Source organism: Chelon labrosus, assembly GCF_963514085.1.
Source record: "Chelon labrosus genome assembly, chromosome: 16".
Classification (NCBI taxonomy): domain Eukaryota; kingdom Metazoa; phylum Chordata; class Actinopteri; order Mugiliformes; family Mugilidae; genus Chelon; species Chelon labrosus.
In genome coordinates, this window is record NC_140349.1 from 12,071,323 (window position 1) to 12,082,668 (window position 11,346).

Consider the following 11,346-nt stretch of genomic DNA (forward strand, 5'->3'; position numbering starts at 1 on the left):
ACCTGGCCTCCTAATTCACTAGATCCCAAATTGATCTCAAATATCTGTGGGATGATCCACAGAGGCCCCTCCCCTCAACCCACTGAACCCAGAAGCTCCCCACTAACTAGCCAGACACCACAGGACACCCTCAGAAGGCCCATGTCCTTTCTCTGATAAGTCAGGACTGTTTTGGAGGCACAAGGGAGACCTACACAATATTAGGAAGGTGGTCATAATGTTATGCCTGATCGGTGTATTTCTGCGTGTATGTTTTGGATGTGACATTGTCTGCTAGTTTGACTGTTTTTATTGCATATTTTATGAGCTTAATTATTTTATACTAATGGGAAATGATCCGACTGCAACTTAGAAACAGAACAGCTGATTAAACTTAAAAGAGAAAATGTTTTTGAAGTGTTTCAACATCCTTTTTTATACATTTAGTTTTGGCACCGTCTTGACAACCAAGGTCTTACTTAAAAAAAAAAACATTTTCTGATACAGAAATTGTCTGAGGACTCGGTCTCCAAGCAGGTCATGGCTAAAAGGCTTAAACAGCTTGTTTGAGCTTTCCCAAAGACGCTTCATCACTTGTCAAAGGGGCTGCCTCAACTGTAACTGACTGGAGGGACGTTTATGTTTTTTATTTCAGAGCATATGTGCTTGATGTCCTCCTGAAACTCACATGCCTAAGGCCTGTCAATGAGCCAGTACTCACCTGGATTAGGGCATGTTCCTCAGATTAACTTGTGTGGTTCCACTGACAGCCAGAAACTCTTAGGACTGGGGTTGAAACCTTTAGGGCTCAGATGTTGAGACGTCTTGTAATTGTCTGACAACAGATGCTTCAGTCCACCTCCCCTGTTTAGAAAAAAGGTTCTGAAATAAAAACCTTGACTCCGCCCCAGTCATTCAGAATTAAAGAACAATGATGAGTGGTGAATTGTCTTCAAGAAACCTCAAACAAGGTCCATTTGCCTCGTTTTATACAGCATATCGGCAAAACAGACAGGTTTTATAGAACATATGAGGAAAGGACAGAAGCTGAGCTTGAAGATCAGGGATAAAGCAGACAGGTTAAAAATAAAAAAAAGATCCAAATGAAGCCCAGGCATGAAAAACCCTGCTTACCCGTATCACAGACGTTTTAACAAGATGCTCTGCTCAACATCACCAGGACCTTACAGGAAAGGCGGGAAAGAATCTGCTCGAGAGAAGCATGACGGCTTTGGCAGTCGACTCAGGATTTCGGGAGCTTTCTTGCAAAGGTAAAGTTTCCGTCCGAACCATCTGCCAAGGGCCGAGCGGATATGAACGCAGACTCTGCAGGGTTTGTATTTTGAAACCTCAAAGGAGTTCAAGGTCGGCTCCGCGAGTCATCCTCATCGATCACGTTCCCTGGCTGAAGCACGGCTGCCACAGTCCAGCTGGAAAACTTATTTTTTTATAAGAATAATAAATAATAGACATAGTGTGAAAGGTATTACTTTTTGTGATTTTTTTTTTTTACTCTTGACTTTTTCACCGTGACCTTGAAACCTAACTGAATGGGTGCATGGGAGCACTGCTTGTTCAGGGTGTGAGGACGTTGAAGTAGACGCTAGTCAAGGTCTTGGTGGTGTTCAGGGTGACTCTGGGATTGTACACAGAGAAAATAAATATAGAAAACCTTATTTAAAGTCCTAGAGGGATCCGCGTAGAGATATTGTTGGAGACTGAACAATTTTATGCCATTAACCAGGAACTGAAAAAAATAACTTTTGTTACCAGCGCACACACTTTCAAAAAGCTGGTCTGCTCTATTTAGATAATACCGTCGGCGGAGCGAGGCAGAAAGTGGAAATCTGAACTATCAGACTGAACGTTAAACAAAGAATAAAGACACGGGAGTGGAAGAAATTCTGCTGTCACTAACCAACGGGGGATGCTGGATGCTTCTTGTTCTGTCAGAATTCATCAATGTCACAATAGGCGGGAGAAATTATAGCTTAGGACGCTTTGATCAATTAAAACTGCTGCGATGTTTTGTCAGACGCAGAGAGTGAATCAAATCCCAGCTTTTCTAAAATAATCTCGTGTGTTTTCGGTAATGACGTTGGGACTGAATGGGAAATGAATGTTTCTAAATACGAATGTCGCATTTCATTTCTTGTCTTTTAAACCGTACGAGATGCCACAGTATGGTGTGTTTCAGGATGGATTTAAAATGAGGAGGGGCGTTTTAATCTCACGAGGACGGTCTGGAAAAGGACTATTGAGTAAAAACGCAATTAAATTAACAATACTCTAAAGACTGAGGGCGTCGCTGTACAGTCTAGCCTTTTTGGTTTGTGTATCAGAAAGCAGATCTCAAGAAAAGGAAAAACTTTAATTATTCCAAGTTTCAACTATTTATTTTTGTAGAAAAGTATGTACATTTATAGAAAAACAAAAATACTAAAAGTATATATATAAAAAAAAAAGATTATTAAACAATGTGAGCCTATTTTGAATTCCCAAAGGCAAGTTATCATTTTTATTGACTTAGCTTGAATTTGTTGAAGGATTAATGAATAAAATTAACTTCACAAGTCAGACTTTCTGCTTTGATTGATAATGTTTTATGGAGTTGTAGTCAAAATTCAGAATATACAACCATTAATACAAAGCGTATTGTAACTCAATCCCCAATAAAAGTCAGTTTTTGTTCTGTAGATTCCAGCTGTTTGAAGAAAATGTGGCCGTGGTGGACGACGACTGGTTGTGGTTTTCAAGTCCGATTATCTTTTTTTTATTTACCTATGTGGCAACTGCACCCTGCTTCACAACCATTTTCTGGCGGGCGCCCTTCGACGCCGAGGAGTCCAGTCCCGTCGCCCCTGCCGAAGTGTTCGGAAATCCGTGAGCGGCCACGTATTTGCGGTACGCTTCCCGGATGATGCGGAAGGCTCGCGCGTTAGCGTAAGGTATATCTGTGACCGGGTCTCGGTACAGCGCGGCCTTGTGGGTGACGGGACAAACCTCCTGGACGGGCAGCTGAGGACTGGACTGGGCGCTGGGTGGAAAGGCCACCTCGAAAGCCTCGTCGTCGCTGAATGTTATGTAGGTACGGGAGCAGAGGCCTCCGGCAGGCTGCTGGGAGGGTGTGGTGGGATTTTGGGGTGCAGTCTGAGGAACGTCCTGGTCTAGCCTTTAGAAAATAACAATACAAGAAGAATGAATATTATTCACACAAATAATAAATAACACCGTAGTAATATATGTTTGTTGTCTAGGAAGGATATGCACATTAGGTGGAACTCATCCTCTTAAATGTGGAAGCATTTAGTGAAAACAAGGAGCAAAATCTTTCTACTTTGAAATGCTGGTGTACGTGAACATTTCCCTCTGAATGCTGCCATACCTGCACAAGGTGATGTACCTGCCCTCTCTTCATTAATGCGATGTTTCAGTGGGAGCTCATTCAATCTCTAACTGTGTTTTGCCTTCATACATAAATAACGTGGGTGGCAGTGAGCAGTTGGACACGCTGGCTTTTACAGTTTTCAAAAATAAGTCTTAAGGCAACGTCCATAAACCACTGGTTGTTTGTTGGGTTTTAAGAATCACTGTTGAGTCAAACTACCTTTAATTTAAGCAGATAATCACCCCTGGTTTTGCGGTTTCTCCAAAAGGCTGCCATGTTGTGTCATTCAGCCGACGGGGAAAGTGCCATCAGTGCGTATCCTCCACATAAGATTATCCTTAGCAGAATGCTGTTCTTCTTTTTCTAACTTTTACTGCTCTTTGCCAAATTACATAACGGCTAATCACGAGCATGTGTTGGCATTTAATCCAAGAAGGATTAAATAGCTAAGGTCAATGAAGCGATTACTTCAAGCACTGCTTCAGCAACAGCAGAAGAAAGGTCAACCTAATATCTGCTTAATAGACCTTTGTCATAACAAACATCTTGACTCGTTATAGTTGGGAAAGTCCAAATGTAGTCCACTTGCTGGTTCACTTTTAAAGTTTACTGGAGCCAAGCCATCATTAATACACCTGCGCTTTCACTACTGTGACATATAAAGATGTCTGCAGTGAGAAGGGTCCATTACTTCTAAAGCCAACCACGTCAGACTGGTCATCATACGTACCCTTCAACATCAACGTTTTCTTCTTTTAGGACCGAGTGAGAGACGAGAGGCATGAGGACAGAATGGTAGCGGATCGTCGGTCCCTCAAAACGCCGCTTCTTATGGACTTGTTTCTTCTTGTCAGCCTCCAGGCGTTCGTAGTTTTCTACAAACACGAAGTAAAATTAACTCAGCTTTTGACAACATCAAGATAAATCTGTGTTCATTTTACATTCACTTGTAGCCTCAACCACATACTGAAGCTACTAATATATGTTCCAATAGTCCAATAGTCAAACTATCAACTACACTTTTATTTAAACAGTAACCATCAAGTAAAATACCTATACTGGTCTAACTTGATTCTGCAACATATTTTTACCTAGCGATCGGATGTTGAGCTCAGCTGTAATTTTGGCCTCGGCCAGCAGTTCATCCTGGGTGAGAGGCCGGTCACGGTGAGCACCTCTTCGTCGCCGAGGGGCGTCCTGGCGCTCTTGCAGGCGCAGGTTGGTCTTCCGCGTGTGCTCGCTGGTGGACTGTCGCACGGACTTCCGAGCTAGAGGAGAATTAACGCATGCAGCTTGAGAAACAGGAAGTAAAACAGTGTAGTGTTATTTAGGCGTTATTGGGAGGACTCTTACTCTCGTTAAAGTCCTGAAATTCTGGTGGAATCCTCCTTTTGAGCTCCACTTTGGTTTTCTCCGTCTTCTTCTGTTCCTCAGAGGGTTTTTTGGGTTTGGGTTTTGCCACCTTTATAGGTTCCTTGGATTAAACAAAGACTATTAACTGCAAATTTATGTCACCCATGCACAGTTGTATGAAAACGTTTGGGCATCCTGGGGTTAAATTACACATTATCTTAGGACTGCAGCAAACAGACAAGCCTGAAAGTCTTGTGCTTTTTATTTTACAGAGTTAAGAAAATAGCAACAGTGGCAGCTAAAACTCAAGACATGGTAGTGGATTTCCAGAGGACCAGGCCTCATCTGCAGCCTGTAACCATCAACAGGGAGTGTGTAGAGGTGGTTCAGACCTATAAGTACCTGGGTCTACAGCTGGATCACAAACCGCACTGGTTGGCTTAGACTCAGTATACAAAAAAGGTCAGAGCTGTCTCTATTTTCTTGAGAGACTAAAATGGTTTAATATCTGCCAGAAGCTGCTGGATATGTTCTACCAGACTTTTGTTGCCAGTGCCCTTTTCTACGCTGTGGTACTAAGAAGGGCACCTTGTGGCTAGACAAACTGATACATAAGGTTGGCTCTGTAGTAGAGACAGAGATGGAGTCCCTGACATTCGGTGGCAGAGGCAAGGACCTTGAACAAACTCCGGTCCATCATGAACAATGTCCACCAACCTCTACACGTCACCATATTCAGACAGAGAAGCTCGTTCAGTTCTGAACTGAAGAAGCTACTCTTCTCAAAAAACTCGAAGTCCAGTTGCCTTTCTCAAACGCTTTTTGGATATACCATGACCTGGATGACTGAGAACCTTCACAGACATACTCTCACTAGTGACCGATTATCATAATTAATTCATTAATGTGGAGACTTGGCTCCACATCTGATCAGCTCCTGAAATTACTGCCTACCTTATAAGCTTTAGTGACAACCCGACTTTTCCTCCGAGGCGCATCCTCCTCGTGGTCGCTGTCTGGCTCATCACCCTCATCGATGTCGAAGTCGCTGTCCACCTCATCCTCGGTGTCTGAATGTTCTCCGTGGTATTCATCGTCTCCTGATTCCTGAAAGTTAACAAAGGGGCACAATTTAGTCAATAATTCACGACAACTGAACAACAAACAACGATGCAAGGGCTTACATGTTAATGGGAGTCACTCGTATACCGTATTTACTCCAAGGTTTTCTAAATGTTCTATTCAGATAGTATTAAAAATCAATTGCAATTTTGAACCTAAGCTGGTTAGTGAGTGATATTCACATCTTTTGAGCATAATCCTATTAAGCTATGAAATCTAGTAGGGAAGATTTTCTCAGGTACAACAAGGAGCTTTATATTTAATTTTAAAAAAAGTCATAGCTACTCCTTTTCAGAATTACAGCACAAAACACAAACACAATTCAAGATAATGCACTGTGTAAAAAACTTCAGTTAATTGTGACAATAATATCATCACAACATATTCAAACACCAATATACAGCAGCACACAAAACATGTACTATTCTTCAAGCTTAAGTACGTGCACATGCACCATCAGGCTGTGCTATCACAGTCTCAGCAGAGATGACCGAGGCATCTCAGGAGTTTTTTTTATTTATTTATTTTTTTAATCCAGTCTCTCTTGTCAGAACTGCCAGATCAGCTGCTGCCAAATCCCCCCTACACAAGTTCACCCTTGAACCTCCAGCTGTTTGAAGAAAATTAGCCTGAATGTAAAACGAAGAAACGAATCAGCATCATAACATGTATGGCTGTAAATTAAATTCTTACTAAATCAAGCAACAGTATCTACTGATCTGACACACAGTGCAGTAGAGGTCATTCTTCTCTCTTCGGGTGACAAGAAGGAACGGCTGGCAATCTCACCCACTCCATTTTTGCAGCCGACTAAAATATTTATTAGAGAGACTGACAGAACATTTTAGAGTCACGGTCGTTATTTAGATTTATCACACTGGCATGGTGGTTTGGATGACCAAGACTGCTGCACACCTCAGTGGAAGAGTCATTTAGGCAGACAGCTCCAGCATCACTTGATGAGCCGTAATCACAGATCCGAGAAAAGGCATGCATATTTTTTTTTTCTACAAAAACTCCATACTGAACTATGTCATTAACTGCAGGAAAGATGGCATAGGCTGAGCAGGATTGGGATAACGTCTTTATTTATTCCGAAAGACTAATTAAGTCTAACACATGAGCCCTGCTGTGTGTCCTATCTTCATGATGCTGTTTAATGAGGCACTGGATGAGGCACTGACTCATCTCGAGGAAAGAAAATTATGCAGACATTCACGTACTTTCCACCCAACTGATACTGATGAGGGACATATAAGACACCTGAATGTCAAATGATAGAGAGATTCTCCGCTCTTCTTTTGACTGGTACAGTGACTAGTCAGTAGTTACTTTATATTAACTAGGATTCAGTCAAAATGAGTTGTGAAAGGGTCACGTAAGCTGTGCTACACTATTTTAGTCAGGGTCTAATATTTAGGGCCGCTACAATAACAGCGTGTCTGCCCGAGCTATAAGTTATTAAAGCGGATAAAATAATCAGGGTTTACTGGGTTCAAGGGTTGTCTAATGCATAATTCATTCTGATAATGCTGCTAAATGCAATCTCGCGGAAACCCATTTACCGACTCGAGCTAGCTGTTCGCTAGCTAATGCTAACTTATTAGCACCCTCTGTATTCATTGGTTTAGTTACTCACATCGTTGAAGCCTCCGTATGTGGTCTTGTAAAACTCGTCTTCTTCTTCAGCATCAAGCAGTTTTGACATGCGGTTACCCGCAGTCTTTCTGGGTTCGCGATCAACTGCAAGAGTCATGGCTGTAATTTGTAAATAAAAACAAAAAATGCTATCAATGCTGTTTGGGTATCTAGTTGGACCTAAACGCTACGTTAGTCGTTTTGGGGGTGAAACCTCTGCTTTCACGTCGTTATTCGCTGCGCTAATTCAGATGTTTACAGGTTTCCATATTTATTTAAGTCACAAATGTGATTTAAGTTCACTCTAATATACAGAAAACGTTTCTCAGCTCAGTAGCTAATTCTAGTAGCACAGGCTACATATGAAGCTAACCGCTAATAACACAAGCCTCCGCTTTCTTACACCAAACATTTCCGGGACAGTTGATGTACTTCCGGGGCTACGGCGGGAAGTCATGTACAAAATAAAAGTGCTATTTAATTTAATGTTTATACACGCTGATTTATGCGACTCTTATCAAAAAAATAGTTGTGAATAATTTAGTTGGTCTGAAAACAGTCGTTATGGAAACCAGTCAGGTCTTCTTTAGTTGATGCTCGACGCTTTGAGATCAATTGCGTTGCCATGGCAACAGCACAACACGCAGGTTGCACAATGATATATCTATTATTAAGTTGGTTATGTTTATGAGACAAACACGAAACACGGCAGATATCACTTACCATTTGGGTTCACGGGAAATGCAAGCAGCTCCACTAAACTGATAGAAATTACAGCTGTAAAATAGATTTGCCCAAAGTAAAGAGAAATTTGCATGAATAGATTGAGGTATGTGTACTCATAGTTCACATAGGAACGCTGTAGTGTGTAATTTAAGAGCTGTGTGGAAAAATCACCTTCACAGGAAAGACATTCACAAAGCAAACACAATGTTTACTGTATTAGATGTTTCCCATGTACAAGAGCCACTGGAAAAAAATGCAATATATATATTTTTTTGAAAGCACAATCATTTTATTTGATGCTGCATTTAGAAAGAAAACAAGAAAGTAAAACTATAATCAAGCTTCCATTTTATCTATTTACCAATTAAAAATAAATAGTGAACATGAAAATATTAGAATACTAATAATATATATATATTCAAGAATTAATAACATGCTATACAGATGCCAACCTTAATATAAGGTTCATATTCGTATGTATTATTTATTCATTTGTTCTTTAGAAACCAAATGAACTAAACAAACATTTAAGCAAACCATAAGCTTAGTCCCTCAGGCAGGTCTGTTTTCTTATACACACTCTGCACTGAGGTTAAACTGTTTTCACATCAACATGGGCAATGGAAGCATTAAGCAGTTCATTTACATCTCTTATATAGTGCAGCTTCTGTCTCACAAAAGAGTCAGGCATGGAAAAAACAGACTTGATCAATGACGTTAGACATTAATAACAATTTAATTTCAAACCCTATTAATGTCCAAAATGTGACAAACATGCTGATTTGCATTTGAATTAATTGAAAGTCCGTCTCTGCTGTTACATGCTTTAAAATTCAGACTACAAATTGAAATTACGCTCACCAAATCAAAATGACTCATATTAGCTTCATAGTGTACCTGCTTGTCTCCATGTAATTGCCTGTCCCTCTATTATTATTCAACATGGCGCTTCGGGGTACATATGCTATTGTTGCAGTGTGCTTTATTTGCCCTTTGCCCTTGCTCCAGAAGAACATGAAAATGAAACATACGCTCACAGAGCTAAAAAATGAGAGAAACCCTATGGTTGCAGCAATTAGGAGCGTCTTGACATCAAATGGGAGTTTCGGATTTCCATTCGCACCTGGAGAGGCAGATGGGAACGCAGACCAACTTTTGAAGCGAAAGTGAGTTTTAGAAGATGATGGAAAGGCTCGGACATAAAGGCTGACAGGCAGGCTGTCATTTCCTGCCGCATTCGATGCCACACAGAGATAAGTACCACTATCTTGAGGCTGAGCGTACCGAACCTCCAGTGAGCCATTGGAGAGAGCCCGTATTCTACCAATGGCTGATAAAGATCTCAGCTGAGGGTTCAGCCAGCTGACAGATGGAAGAGGGTCACCTTCAGCACTGCAATAAAACACTACCGTGTGTCCCTGATCTACTCTCACCCCCTGAGGTTTGCGGTTCAGAATTCGAGGCTCACGACAGGTGAGCAAACTCGGGAGCTCAACCTCAGAAAAGTCTAGAAAATTCCAGCCCTGGAGCTGGACGGAGGTAGTGCAGGTTGGTGGAAGTCCACCAAAGTCCACATTCAGTCGCCTTCGCACCACCCAAAGCAAACGGCAGTCACATGCCAGTGGATTGTTATCAAGGCCCAGAGTTTTCAGGGTGTCCACTGAATGAAAAGCTCCTGCCTCCAGTGTGGTCAGAAGATTTCTGGACACATTGAGCAGTTTGAAATGTGCCAAACCCCTGAACGCTCCAGTTTCAATGTGTAGCAATGATCCCCCGACGAGATGGAAGTCTTGGAGCCGGAGTAAGTCACCAAGCAGGTTCCCGTGAATGTAGGTGATAGGGTTAAAGGAAAGGTCAAGGTATACGAGATATACAAGGTGATGCAAAGGGATGTAGGGGATATCACTCAGGTTGCAGTGTTTAATGGTTAATGCTGTGAGATTGAGGCCAAAGAGACTGTTTCCTGACAGAGTCTCCAACCAGGGGCAATGAGAAATGACAAGTTCCTTTAGATGCACTTGATGACGGAAAGCGTAGTTTGGCAGCGTGGTGAGTCCCAGCCGGTGAAAATGAAGCCTTCTCAGCACTTTCAGCTGTGCGAGCGCCTCTGTTGGCACAGAGGTGAGGTTGCAGCCATCAAGGTGCAGCTCCTGCAGACTGTTAAGTCCAGCAAAAGTTTGATGAGAGATAAAAACAAAGTCATTGTCTACTGCTTTGATAAACTGCAGGGCTGCTAATTCGTTGAAAGTAAAGTCTAGGAAAACAAGAATCTCGTTGCTGCTTATGTCCAGAAACTGCAGGCTTGTCAAACCAGCAAAGGCTCCCACTGGAATAATCTTCAGGTGATTGCGAGAAAGGCGCAGACTTATCAGACTCTGCAAGCCGAGGAAGGCTTCCACTTCAATTAATACCAAAAGATTATCACTTAAATCCAAGTTCAACAGTTTTGTCAACGCGTGGAACTGCTGGTGCACCAGAGTCTTGATTGTATTATGAGTTAAGTTTAGTAGTTTAGCTTCTTGCGGGAGACCATCGGGAACAGCGGTAAGCTGACCACCCGAGCAGTTCACCTCCAGCTGCACGGTGTTACAGCGGCAGGATGGTGGACACAGCCAGAGTGTTTCAGATGTTAAAGCCACCCCTGCTACAAACAGGTAGAGAGCTCCCCAGCACAGCCGTTGATGGACGGGAGTCCCCTGAAACATCTGGTGGCCTGCCTGTATATGTGAGAATAGAATAGACAGCTGTGAAACGAGTGTGAAAGTGATGGAGTCTGTTGTGATGGCAAGTTACACAGGGTAAACATGTTAATTACATATCAACACGAAAACATCTCTCTTAAAGAAAACATATTTGTTTCACCTTTTTAACGTATTAAAGCAAACGCCAGACAACCACAACATCTAATAAAAGACTAGTCTGTCATTTCTTTCTTCTCTCCTTCTCAGAATGAGTGTTTCTGATCAACCCATTCAAAATTCATCACCTTTGGATGTCACAAGGGGATAAACACAGATCTATTCCAGAAAGGGGCGGGGCCACAACAGCTAATTTGTATTTAAAGCCACAGACACTGAAAAAGCCCCTTTTCCTTTCTGGGCTAAAATAAGAACAGCGTGTGGTTGAATAATAATGATCTG

At 41.9% G+C, this 11,346-nt stretch overlaps 2 protein-coding genes across 2 annotated transcripts; both read right to left on the bottom strand.

The window, feature by feature from the left end:
* Positions 1–2,016: 2,016 nt before the first annotated feature.
* vps72a (vacuolar protein sorting 72 homolog a) lies at positions 2,017–7,879 on the bottom strand. The gene is made up of 6 exons (XM_084563751.1): positions 7,482–7,879; positions 5,675–5,827; positions 4,721–4,841; positions 4,459–4,635; positions 4,098–4,242; positions 2,017–3,151 (listed from the first exon to the last, which is right to left on the bottom strand). The coding sequence occupies exons 1-6, from the start codon at positions 7,596–7,598 to the stop codon at positions 2,761–2,763; spliced, it is 1,104 nt and encodes a 367-aa protein (XP_084419877.1). The 5' UTR covers positions 7,599–7,879; the 3' UTR covers positions 2,017–2,760.
* A 1,146-nt stretch (positions 7,880–9,025) lies between these two features.
* Positions 9,026–10,942, bottom strand: LOC311501865 (leucine-rich repeat and immunoglobulin-like domain-containing nogo receptor-interacting protein 1). The gene has a single exon (XM_084563910.1). It carries the CDS (start codon positions 10,909–10,911, stop codon positions 9,082–9,084), a length of 1,830 nt encoding a protein of 609 aa, XP_084420036.1. The 5' UTR covers positions 10,912–10,942; the 3' UTR covers positions 9,026–9,081.
* Between the last annotated feature and the right edge of the window lie 404 nt (positions 10,943–11,346).